General features: G+C 37.7%; 1 protein-coding gene and 1 long non-coding RNA gene across 2 annotated transcripts in view; one reads left to right on the plus strand and one right to left on the minus strand.

Annotated features, from left to right (window-relative positions):
• LOC307155625 overlaps positions 1-12,249 on the plus strand; it is an 821,100-nt gene that overhangs the window by 583,159 nt on the left and 225,692 nt on the right. The window lies entirely within an intron of this gene.
• arhgef40 (Rho guanine nucleotide exchange factor (GEF) 40) overlaps positions 1-12,249 on the minus strand; it is a 58,031-nt gene that overhangs the window by 34,339 nt on the left and 11,443 nt on the right. Inside the window, 15 exon segments of the mRNA XM_079867570.1 lie at positions 443-940; positions 3,452-3,643; positions 3,797-3,916; positions 5,932-6,070; positions 6,224-6,375; positions 6,531-6,629; positions 7,481-7,597; positions 9,047-9,133; positions 9,232-9,325; positions 9,580-9,694; positions 9,764-9,913; positions 11,295-11,521; positions 11,712-11,779; positions 11,782-11,895; positions 11,989-12,248. Of these exon segments, the coding sequence (XP_079723696.1) occupies positions 443-940; positions 3,452-3,643; positions 3,797-3,916; positions 5,932-6,070; positions 6,224-6,375; positions 6,531-6,629; positions 7,481-7,597; positions 9,047-9,133; positions 9,232-9,325; positions 9,580-9,694; positions 9,764-9,913; positions 11,295-11,521; positions 11,712-11,779; positions 11,782-11,895; positions 11,989-12,248 (2,432 nt within the window).

The following is a 12,249-nucleotide window of genomic DNA, read 5'->3' on the forward strand; positions in this document are numbered from 1 at the left end:
ATGGAGCTGCTTGATAATTGCTAGGGTGTTTATATACGGCAGCTAAAGTGTTGCTGTGCAGTTTGCTAGTGAGTTTCTAGTGAGTTGCTATGCAGCTGCTAGGGTATTTCTGATGGTTGCTAGGGTGTTCTGGGTGAATCCCAGGGCATTGGTATCCAGTTGCTAGGGTGTTGGTATGCAGTTGTTAGGGGTCCTGGTGTTTGATATAGTGTTGCTGGAGGTTGTTAGAGCATTATGGATGGTTCCCAGGGTGTTGCTATGTAGTTGATAGAGTGTTGTTAAGTGGTTGGTGGTTGCTAGGGAGTTTCTAGATAGCTGTTAGGGTGTTGCTTGGTGTTTTTCTGGATGGTTTTCTCAGTTCACCTTTCATTGACAAGAGTAGCAAAAACGTTTATTTTGGATGTTGAACACGACTGCAACTCTGTCATTCTAAAACACTAACATTTTTTTTGGCTGGGTGCAGCAGATTTTGCAGAAACTTTCCCCCTCCTGGATTCACCCCATCTTTCTTCTTCTCCTCTCCAATCTTGAGTGTTGAGCAGTTTTGTGGCCGGAAGAGAGACGCCAGTGAACCCCAGGACTGCATGCCCCCCTCTCCTCCAGGGCACCAGTCCGGCTCGATTTCGCCCTCTAAATCCCCCAAGCTGGAGGTGCTGGGGGCAGGAGTCCTCCCTCGTCCCCCAGAGTCCTGTTCCTGACCCTGGGCTGTAGACAAACCTCTTTCCGCCTGCAGGATTCGGCTCTTAAACTGAGCCAGTGTTTTTTGATAGCGCTCCAGAGTCTGAGACCAGAGGTCCAACAAAGCCCCTCCACCCAGTTCCAGTGCAAGAGCACGGGCGTCCTGGAAACGTGATGGAGGGATAGGAGGAAGAGAGGAGAGAGGAGAGGACGAGGAAGAGGAAGGAGAGGAGGACGACACCACATCACACCACTGAGATGCCTGCAGGGGAGGAATGGAGATGTAGTCATGATTACTGGCAAAAGTGTGTGTATGTAGTAGAGGTGGGCATAGATTTTTTTTTTTAATCTAGCTTAAAATGGCTCATTTGAATTCTGACAAAGGTATTCAGAATATGTGTGTTACCCAAATAATGACTATAAAAGTAAGTCTTTGAGAATGGGTTTCTCAAGCCAGGTGACGCATTAGACCAGGGGCTCATCTCCTGTTTTCAAAATGCATCACAAACTGCTTGAGAAAGCTGTTCAACTCATAGACTGTAAAAGGTTACTACTGTACTGTTACCGTCCGTAGGCAACATTAGGTAGGCCTATGTTATTATCAACTACTATAGACTATCAATTAGGGATGGGCGATATGGCCTAAAATCCATATTGTGATATACATTGCAGCCTCTTGCGATAACGATATTATAATAAAACCATTTCAGAACAGGTTAGAGACCCTGCTAAACAACTGCTAAATGTTTTTTTTTTTTTTTTTTTTTTTTTAAAGGGTGTATGTAGTTTTGAGAACATATATTGTGCAAAACTGTAAGTATACAACATAATTTTGCAGATAAATAAAATTTAAGTACACTAGCTGCAGAGACTTAAGTAGGTCTAATGTTTATTATGGCTTGGAGCTTATGAAACCCCAAATTTAAAATTAGAATATTGTCTAACTGATGTCTTTTCAGTTAAAAAGAAACACAACAACGATTCTTAAAATCGGGCGCTTTTAATAAAAAGAGATTATGTGCTACACCACTCACTAAGATATATTGGGAATAATACGCGCGCGCTGGTATTCAGTGATATGTTTCGTTTTGAATTTGAGGTGGTAGAACGGATTAGTCGTGTGTTAACTTACGAACTGTTACACCACACAGTCTACGTCGGACGGCTTAAATCCGAAACAAGTCCAAATAATGGATGTTGCACGGATCTTTTTCACCAGCTTTCACTTTCAGCCGTGTTTACTTAAGATGACGACGAATATGATGCGTTGCAGCCGGGTGTTCCTCGCGGCCGCGGGTAGAGATTGCGTCATCATAGCTTGTGTAGCTTGAGCCAGCTCCCAACCCAACTTGGAGAATAGATTAACGGCGATATTTTTTTTATCGCGCGATAAGAGTCTCGCGTTAACGCAGTGCGTTAACGCCGATAACGGCCCACCACTAGTATGTAGGAACGGAATGTAGGAAGCCAAAAATGAATTATATATTGCAGTAATGGTATACAGTGGGATCCAAACAATTGAGAGCACCTAAGTAAATGCTTCTACACTGCAAAAAAAAACCAATAATTTCCTTAAGGTGCAGTCACACTAACGAAATTTAAGTGATATTTTGCGGCCAAAAAAGGTCCATTGTCAATAGTGTTTCACCCTCACTCGAAACGCTGATTGCGCAGATTCCTATTGAAATACCTGGATTTTGCCCACGTAATTTCATAGAGCAATGACAAATGTGACCGCACACCTTTAATCAGTATTTTTACTGATTAACTAACATAATTTACTGTGAGATAAATGTTGTAAGACTTGAATTTAAGTTAGCATGAAGCAGAAATTGCAAGCATCTAAATTACTTAATTAATTGGTTCAGCTGCAATTAAAAAAACAAATTATGTGGAATTGCATAGCAAAAAAGAGCCAGTTATGACATTTTGGTTAAAGATTAAAGTTGAGTAGATGAATTGCATATAAGAAGAGCTGGAACATGTATTCATTTTTTTTCATTGCCAACAGTGAGTTTATTTCCCTTACCCCATTGGCAAATAGTGAAGACTAAAATTTCATCTGTTAATATAATTTCATTATTTAATATTATGTATCTGTATTATTATTCTTTATTAGTATTCATAATCAGTTGTATTATGTTATGAAGTTTAAAATGCATTAGACTATAGATTGCATGGACACGTGTTTGAGGATCATATTTTAGACACAAGGAGGGGAGCTGGGAGAGTTATATATTTTGCTAAGGGGTATGTGTGCAATGCAATGTTCACTGAGCAGAGATGTTCCAATGATGATGATGATACATTAAATGTGTACAATTGGCATGTTCTTTACAAGGAAAGGAATGTTTTTCAACTGATGCAAATGTACCACAAATGTATACACTGAGAGATAGTTTCTTAATATGGAAAGTGGATTGTACCATGTGTAAGCATGAGGTATAAGTTCCCTTTTTAAACATAAGCAACGTGTTTTTCTACCTTACAAGGAAGTTGAAGGTTGCTCAGTGGTGTATATAAGCTCAATCTTACTGTACTACGGCAGAGAAACACCGGGAACACATAGACCTGGCACGAATACAACATCTTCTCAAGTTTCTCTCCTATGCTGACGAATAAAGCAAGATAACTGGTGTCCGGTTCCGTGAATCAAATAATAACGGGGAAAAGGCTTAATTCCAAGTTTACAACAGTTAATAGTTTAATATTGTTTCCTGTTTAGATTAATATGAGATCCCTGTGTGTGTGTGTGTATTAGTTTGTGCTTTACCTCAGTCAGTGTAGACAGCAGTCGTTGTGTGTTGTCCAGCTGTGTCCAGCAGTCTGACAGAAGGTGAGACATGTCTCGCACTCTTTCCCTTATTGGAGGGAGTTTGTCCAGCACGGTTCCGAGACCAGACCAATCCAGCTCAGACCAGCTCTCCACCTCTGCCAGCAACACCAGAGTCTCACTGTGAAGCTCCTATAAACACACACAAATGCAAACCTAGCTGATTGTTTTTTTAAGCTGCACATGAGCGGAATAGGCTAGATCAAATAACAAATGTGTGAAAATAAGAAGCATCTCAGATCATATATGAAAGTCTATTCAGTTGTAGTTGTCAAACACACTGACCATAGCAGTGTCTCTGAAGCTCTTAAACTTGTGCTGTTTGAGTGACAGTCTGCTGAGAGACAGAGGAGGGTGTTTATAGTCCTCTAGCTGCTCCTGTATGTGCTCTATGTCTCTCTCACACTGGAGCAAACACACACACACAGAGAGAGAGAGAAAGAAACAAGTCAATATCATTTGTAATGAAATACATGTATTAGGACTGCACAATTATGAGAAAACTTGTAATTGTTGGGGTTTTTTTTCCATTAAGAAAGGAATAGTTCACAAAAAGAGTGAATGAAATTTCTGTCATTATTTACTTATTATTTACCCTAATGTCCTCATACCCTCTTGCTGCATTACTTTCATTGTTCCATTACACACAATGAGAAATTTACTGGTTGCAGTGTTGTTATTGTTAACTAAAATTTTTTTTTTTTAATTGTTAACTGAAATAAAATATTAAAAAGTTGAAGTAGAAGTACTAAAATTAATACATCTAAAAAATAAATTGTATCTAAATGAAAAAATATATAAATTACAAAAACTTTAAAGCAACTATTATAACTGAATGTATAAATAAAAGCTCATTCAAGAGGGTGAGAGGATGTTTTCAGTGAAAAAACAACAACTGCCATGTTCAGACTGTGCATAAAAAACATAGTGCATGAAACTTTTATGGTGCTTTTCATTTTCATGTCAACTTTTCCTTCCTATAATTTATTCTTTTCTTATAATCTTATAATTTTCTTTATGAACACATCCAAAACAAGCCATTTCTGAATGACTTCATTGCTGTTATACAAGGTATTGCATTAGTCATTCAAAACACACTACCTAAATGGTCAGCAGGGTTCTCCTAAAAGCTTAAAAAAACAAAACAGTTATTCAAAGCAAGTGAGTGACACGATGTGTCAAAACTGGAAAGCTCCCATTATAATCAACAAAGCTGCAAGTTTCCACAGTTTCACGTGACTGTTTGTTTCCACAGATCAGCGTGAATTAATTGTTCTGGACTCTCTCGAACGTTCCCATTATAATCAGCAAATGTCTACACTGCATAATAATTCAACTCTGGGCCTTGAGAGTTGAGGTGCAATACTCATCAAACACAGTTTATGGTGTATGCAAAATCTTTTATATTTGGATTTATTCAACAAAATTTTTTTTTTTTTATTAAGTATCTTTTCTTCATGAATTCTAGCCATTGGTAGCTATGCATTCATCTAATCATCACTAATCATTCCTTATGTTACATGATTATTCTTTTACATGTTATTGATTTCTTTAACTATTTACATATATACTACCATGTACTCTGATATGTTTGATTATTCTCAAATGTAAGTCTTTTGTGTATCTTCTGTGCTGTAAGATTGAGGGGTTCATCCTGTTGACCGGGGTATGTTTTCCATCAAAATTGATTATGTGATGTACCTTGGTATCAAAATATGTATGTTTCCATCTCTGCAGACATGAGATAATGCAAGATCTGCAATATTCCCTTAAAGGTCTTAAAGGTGTTAAAACCAAAATTGCTTATTATGTTATTCCGTGTGCCGTGGAAGGACCATGGTGGACCTAATAAGACCTGCATCATTAAATGGTTGCAAGATAAGTACAAAGAAAGAACTTCAGTAGGTACTTTCCCTTCCTGTTATGTAGTCATAGCATATAAAATGTTTAGTTTCAGAAGATTCTGGGCTTCTTCTTTTCCTTCTTCTTCCTCTCCTTGCATTCTGCAAATATCTTACTTCTTACAGCTTACAGCTTTTCTTTTCTCTGATCTTCACAAACTTCATCTGTTAGAGACAATACTTTGGATATTAATGCTTAGATTAATTTTTCTATCTTATCTTGAAACTTATTTGCTATTAAAATTTTTATATATACTTGATTCACTTTTTTTTACATTTTAATTAATAAAATTTGTTATTCCTTATTCAAATTTGATCTCTGGCATAATCATTGCTCATCTGCCTGGATCTCACTGCATCATTTTAACAAGCTATTAAAGGTCTTCGGGATTACTTGAAAAATAGAAGCAGGTGTAATTTATGTCTTTCTGTCTGATGGTCTATCTAAAATAATTCCTAACTACTACCCGATTAATATTCAGTTGACAAATCTTCTCTTTATCCTCACACATACAGTACCTTGTCCAGTTTATCCACAAGTGTAGCCAGTCTCCCCAGTGCTTCGAGGTCACGACCCCTCTGATTGGACACACGCACCAGCCGGTGAAGCGCATCATCCACACTGTCATATAGGTTAGAGGTCACTGCTAAAGCAGCCCTAAAAGCAAAAAGCAGAATTACGTCAGCAACATTCCAGATTTTAAACAAACAACTTTAAATGTCCACTACAGATTAAATTTAAGTGAAACTAAGTTAAATGTGAACTAATTTTACAGTATTATTATTTATTCTTTCTCTATTCTATACATACTTGCAGTCTGGTGATTTCTGTGCCAACCCTGATGTCCTATTGGCCAGACCTGCCAGCCAAGCCCCACCCCTCTGTTGCAGCTCTGTCAGCCGCTGGTCAGTGAGAATACTTGTCATTAACTGTTTGTGTTTGTCGGCGCTGCAGGGAACATTCTAAAGGTGAATAGAACAAGTTATTAGAAACAGTCTAATAACTAATCTGTCCGTGTCTGCATAATTGTTGCATAACAAATATTACACAAACAAATAAGTATTGAAATACACTTTAAGTAGACAGCAAATCATATTGCCATCAAATGCTGCTTAACCTTAATACTGTCAGGTAGTGGTTCTGTGTCCATAGACTGCAGTGCGTCTCCCAGCAGGGTGAGGGCGCACTCACAGCACTCAGTCAACTGCTCCAAACTCTGTGTAGAGCATTAGGAAGAGCATGTTAATCTACTGCAGATGTTGGGTCAGGCTTGTGGTAATTATTAAAACATTTAGATTTACGTATATATTAAGAGTATAACTTAACTTAAAGATTCAAAATATATTTTTCCGAAGTGCTAAGTTTACACACACACACACACACACACACACACAAAGATATCCATTAAACATTTTTTTTTTTTTTTTCAATAAAAAAAAAAAAAAAAAATAAATAATGTTAATGGACAGGTTACATAAAACTGCATAAAGTACGGTCTCTATTTTTTCTGCATATTTGCTCTGGGAGAATTTTTACCATTCATTTCTTTGTGTGTTGGACCAGGGTTGACGCTAAACTCTAATGTTACCTAGCTAGTTTCTCCTAGCCTGAAAAAGTCACAAAAGATTTCTGTGATTCCTATTTCCATGTAACTTCTCCGGTGGTGAATCTTGCCGCAGGATTATGGTTAGAAGTGCAGTAGTATTTTTTTAAATGAAGTATATCACATTCATTATATAAACTATGACTTCAGATCTGATGGTCTTGAAAGGTTTATAAGGTGTTCTATGCAATTTCCATCAGTCATGTGTAGCAGTCCGTACTAGTATTTATAAACATTAGAAACAAAGTAGTATTTACAAGACACCACGTTGATACAGTAAGCACTTTTGAGAAGAACTAACACTGGATTTGTCAAAGTTTGTCAGGTAACTGGTGCAAAATTCTTGAAATACATTCATTTAAGACTTTTAGTAGCAAGTAAACTAGACATCCACTAGCTGGATAGTCAGAATAAGATGTAATGTGAACCATGCCAGATATCTGTCTTGTCAAGTAATTTCTTACCAGTCTGAAAGTGAGCCAGTCATCATGTGAGTGGTTAAAGTCTCCACCCATTTCTCTGGGCAACTGCTGCTTGTCCACAAACTGCTGAAGGATGCCCGTACCTCGTACTAAATGCACCTGAGAGAGTAAAATAGATAATGAGTTTTATTATCTAGTCAAATGCTTGAGCGCTAGACTGAACATTAATTTTTCCCACAGGAACTGAACGAACTCCCTGGGGATGTGGAGGAGCTGAATGAAGAAGAAAAAGTGCTGCCAACTGTTGTAACTATGAAATCTTTGCTTTCTATGTCTGAGATGGTCTCTGTGACACAAATATAATATACAGTGCTATGCATAAGTTTAGACACCCATGCTAAAGTTGACTAAAAAGAGGAATAAAAAATCATCTTTTGGAAATTGAACTTAATGCCTTAATTTAAAAAAATTAGGAAAAATCCAACCTTTAAGGACACCAATTTTCTTTGTGAATGAATAATGTATCGTAAATAAATAAATGTTCTTCCTTAAAATACAGGGTGCATAAGTTTGGACACCCCTATGTTAAATTCCCATAGAGGCAGGCAGATTTTTATTTTTAAGTATTTTTTTTTAATTTTTTTTTAGGATACTATGCATCCTGATAAAGTTCCCTTGGCCTTTGGAATTAAAATATCCCCACATCATCACATAGCCTTCACCATAGCTAGAGATTGGCATGGGGTACTTTCCATAAGATCATCTCTCAATGCAAATCAAACTAGCTATTAGGCTAACTGAAATAAAACCATGCCAATCTCTAAGTATGGTGAAGGCTATGTGATGATGTGGGGCTATTTTAATTCCAAAGGCCAAGGGAACTTTATCAGGATGCATAGTATCCTAAAAAAAAAAAAAAAAAAAAAAAAAAAAAAATACTTAAAAATAAAAATCTGCCTGCCTCTATGGGAATTTAACATAGGGGTGTACACACTTATGCACCCTGTATTTTAAGGAAGAACATTTATTTATTTACGATACATTATTCATTCACAAAGAAAATTGGTGTCCTTAAAGGTTGGATTTTTCCTAATTTTTTAAATTAAGGCATTAAGTTCAATTTCCAAAAGATGATTTTTTATTCCTCTTTTTAGTCAACTTTAGCATGGGTGTCTAAACTTATGCATAGCACTGTAATCTTATGTTTGAGGTGCTGATGGATTTCACATTTTGGATGTAACCTTCCATGACACAGCTTTTTAGCAAATAGATATTTTTGGCAGATATAAATGCACTGATAATCCAGATACAATCCAAACAAGCACTAATAGGAAAGTTAAGCAGAATTTGCAACAGTAACTAATGGAGACTGTTAATATCAGTTCCACATCACAAATTACTTTTTTATAACTAACCCTTCTTCATTTTCTTCCTTGTAGGGGGTTTTAGCTACCAATAGCTGCTCCTCCTTGCTCCTCAATCTGTCTTATGTTTGTCACATAGTTGTTGATCACAAAAAGTGATTAGAAAGATCCTTCTCTACCATTCCCTATTTTGTGTTAGCCCAAATTGATTGATACAAATTTAACTCAGTGTATAAACATGAACCTCTATTCCATCCAGATCCAGTTGGGTCAATTCTTCTTGTTCCTCTGTTAGGATAAGAATCGAGTCAAGGCCTGTTGCTGTCTGTTCCTGTTAAACACAAGCCGACACAAACACTCAGAAAAAAACAGATTTAGAATCAATATAAAGTGCCAGCTGGATCACAAACAGTCAGTGCACTGACTCACCTTGAAGAGCTTCAGTGCAGAGAGACAGAGTTCAGACGGGGAAGACTTTCTGCTGTCCACTATCACGGTAAGACCCTTCTCTTTGGCCATAGGTCTGTTTTTTTTTTAAAAAGCACAGCAATTAGCACGCACATTAGCCTAGCCAAGCACAGTAAAAGGTCATGAGATAGTGCCCTCCAGTCTAAAATTCAGTGAAGCACTGGGGATTTACCAAAACCCTGGCCAACTCTAACTCTAACTTTAGCTCACTCAATATGAATGTTTTTCAAAAGAAACCAATGCATGTAATATGTGTGTAGGTGTCATGACAGTTGTGATGGTCTCTGTCAAATGGGTTAAATAACAGACCTGGTGATGGTGTAATAGCAGGACAACACTTTGATCATTTCATCTGTGTTCCAGCCATCCTCTGGGAGGTGACTTTCTGTGAAAACCAATGCTCGTCCCAGTCGATCCATAGTACCTACATAAGAAATCACTTAATGTTAAGGGAAAATCAAATATTTTGTAACCACTAAGCAAGAACATTTACCTGTTAATTTTAGCTTTCCTGACTGCAGAAGATTGAAATCTAAGTCTCTAAGATGAGGAGGGGGAGATTTGGACTCCAAGTGAGCAGCAGATTCAGATAATCCCATCTCTTTTTGGGAATGGTCAGGAAAGGATGTGCCAGACTGACTTTCTGCAATACATGTTGAATTTAAACAGATTGAGTATGGAGTAAGCCAGTGGTTCCCAAACTTTTTCTGCCACGCCCCCTTTTTGTAGAGAAAAACATTGTCAAGCCCCCACCACCCCCTTTGTGTTCATGATGTAAAAAAATTTGCTTTTGAAAGTCTCTTATGCTCACCAAGGCTGCTTTTATATATTAAAAATACATTAAACTTAATATTGTAATCTTGTGAAATATTATAATGTTTTTTTTTTTTATATATATGCTTTCACATATAATTTATTCCTGTGGTGGCAAAGCTGGACTCTCAGCATCATTACTCCAGTCTTCGGTGTCACATGATCCTTCAGAAATCATTCTAATATGCTGATTATCTGCTTTAAGAAACATTTCTGATTATTATCAATGTTGAAAACAGTTGTGCTGCTTCATGTTTTTGAGGAAACTTTTTTTCAGGATTATTTGATGAATATAGATGCACCCACATAAAGACACTCTCAGACATAACCTTGATTGCAAAATTCTAAAGGATTTATTTAAAACATAATTAAAACAGTACTACAGCTTCTCAACATCAACGGGTTTCTCTTTGTGTCCGTGATGTGAAGTCTCTAAGTGGTGTCTTACTTGTACGACTTCATATTGTCAGAAGTTAATATTTTGAGGCACGCAACACACTGTGGTGTCTCTTCATTACCCACCATTGTACTGGTGAATCCGAGGGCGAGATATGCCCCGTCATATTTTCTCATAGTTCCATTTCTCCTTTGTGTAGGAGCGATGGAGTACATCAGAAATACAACGGGACATCAGTTCACTGTCTGGGATTTGTTGTGTCGTGTCAGTCGCATCCAGTAGACAGCATCACTGATTATAATGGGTTCTAGACAAGTTGTTTGGTATTTGTGAATATGAAGTAGATTCATAATCTGATTTACATTTATCTGGCACTAGCAGTCCTTTCACAAACTTGTCCATGCTTAGTGCATAATTATAACCAAGCATCATTCATTATATTTTTACATGGCTCCCTGCAATACTCAATTCTGATTCTTCAATCGTGCCATCTAGTGGTCTGTTATTGCATGCTATACAACGATAACACTGTTTAAACTGTCAAATTAATATTTTGTGTTTAATTATTTACTTATGTGGCAAGTAGCTCCATAATAAGTTGGATAATTATGCAGTGGGGTCTTGTATCACCCTGAAGAGGTTTCTTTTGCATAACAATCTGCTGACTGTACACTTTCCCTTAGCCTTGCCAAGCCCCATTTTAATAACCCCTAGGGGTTGTGCCCCCCAGTCTGGAAACCACTGGAGTAAGCAATGATTTACTTGCTCAGTGTGAGGCCACTGATAAGCATTAACTGTGCTGATCAGAACATACCTCTATCTTTGGCCTTTGACTTTGCATCTGTTTCTGCATCAGTGGCTGGTACACAGACTTTGCAATCTTTGGATAGCTGAGGAGCATCCTCTGATTGGCTAGAATGGCTGATTGGGTGAATGGTTTTGCTCTGGGTCTTTGAGATGACTTGGTCACCCTTGCCTTTATGTTGGACACGGCCATTGGATTTGGCCTTCCCTTTGCCTCCTTTGGCTTTCCTTTTCCTCCTGTAGGAAAGCAAATGTATGTGTTTTAGTGATTCAACAGATTCTGTATGGTTATAGTGGTATGGTATCACTTGTACAGGCAGTGCTGAGCACAGCAAAATGGTGCATTCACAAATATTTGAAGCATTAAAGGAATTTCATATTTAAAGGAATTTCATATTTGGGACTATAAATGTCTACATGACCATACCTGGGTGCTCTGAATCCACCCGTTTTTACTTCTTTTCCTCTGGGACAAACAAAGTTATCTGACTTTCCAGCACGCTTTTTTCTCCCATGGTACTCATAGTACCTGATGGTGGCAGAATTGTATCTGTTTTTCTCATCACTGGTATTGTCTGAATGTCTGGTTCTGCTTTGCGTACAACCTGATAAATCAGATGCATTGTTCAGGAAAGAATCTCGGAGGGATGTTGTACTTGTCCTAGATTGTCCAGATTGCTTGTTTATGCCTTCTGTTTTCCTCATAAAACAGCCAATGGGATAGTGCCATTATCTGCAGCATCGGAGGGATTTGTTACTGTTGCAAGCTCATGTCTACTGTTTAAAGTGCTGTCCAATATGTTATCATCACAGCCACAGTGTGATCTTTGACTGTGGTCCTGTTGTCCTTCTCCAAGACTCTCTGCGTTGTTCTTTGCCACATCATTTGCTTCTATGGAATGTCGCCTGCTTGAACCCCTTTTTCTCTGACCCTCTACCCAGGGCAGTGTACCTCCAGTCCCATC

This window comes from Squalius cephalus (genome assembly GCF_949319135.1).
Source record: "Squalius cephalus genome assembly, chromosome: 3".
NCBI lineage: Eukaryota > Metazoa > Chordata > Actinopteri > Cypriniformes > Leuciscidae > Squalius > Squalius cephalus.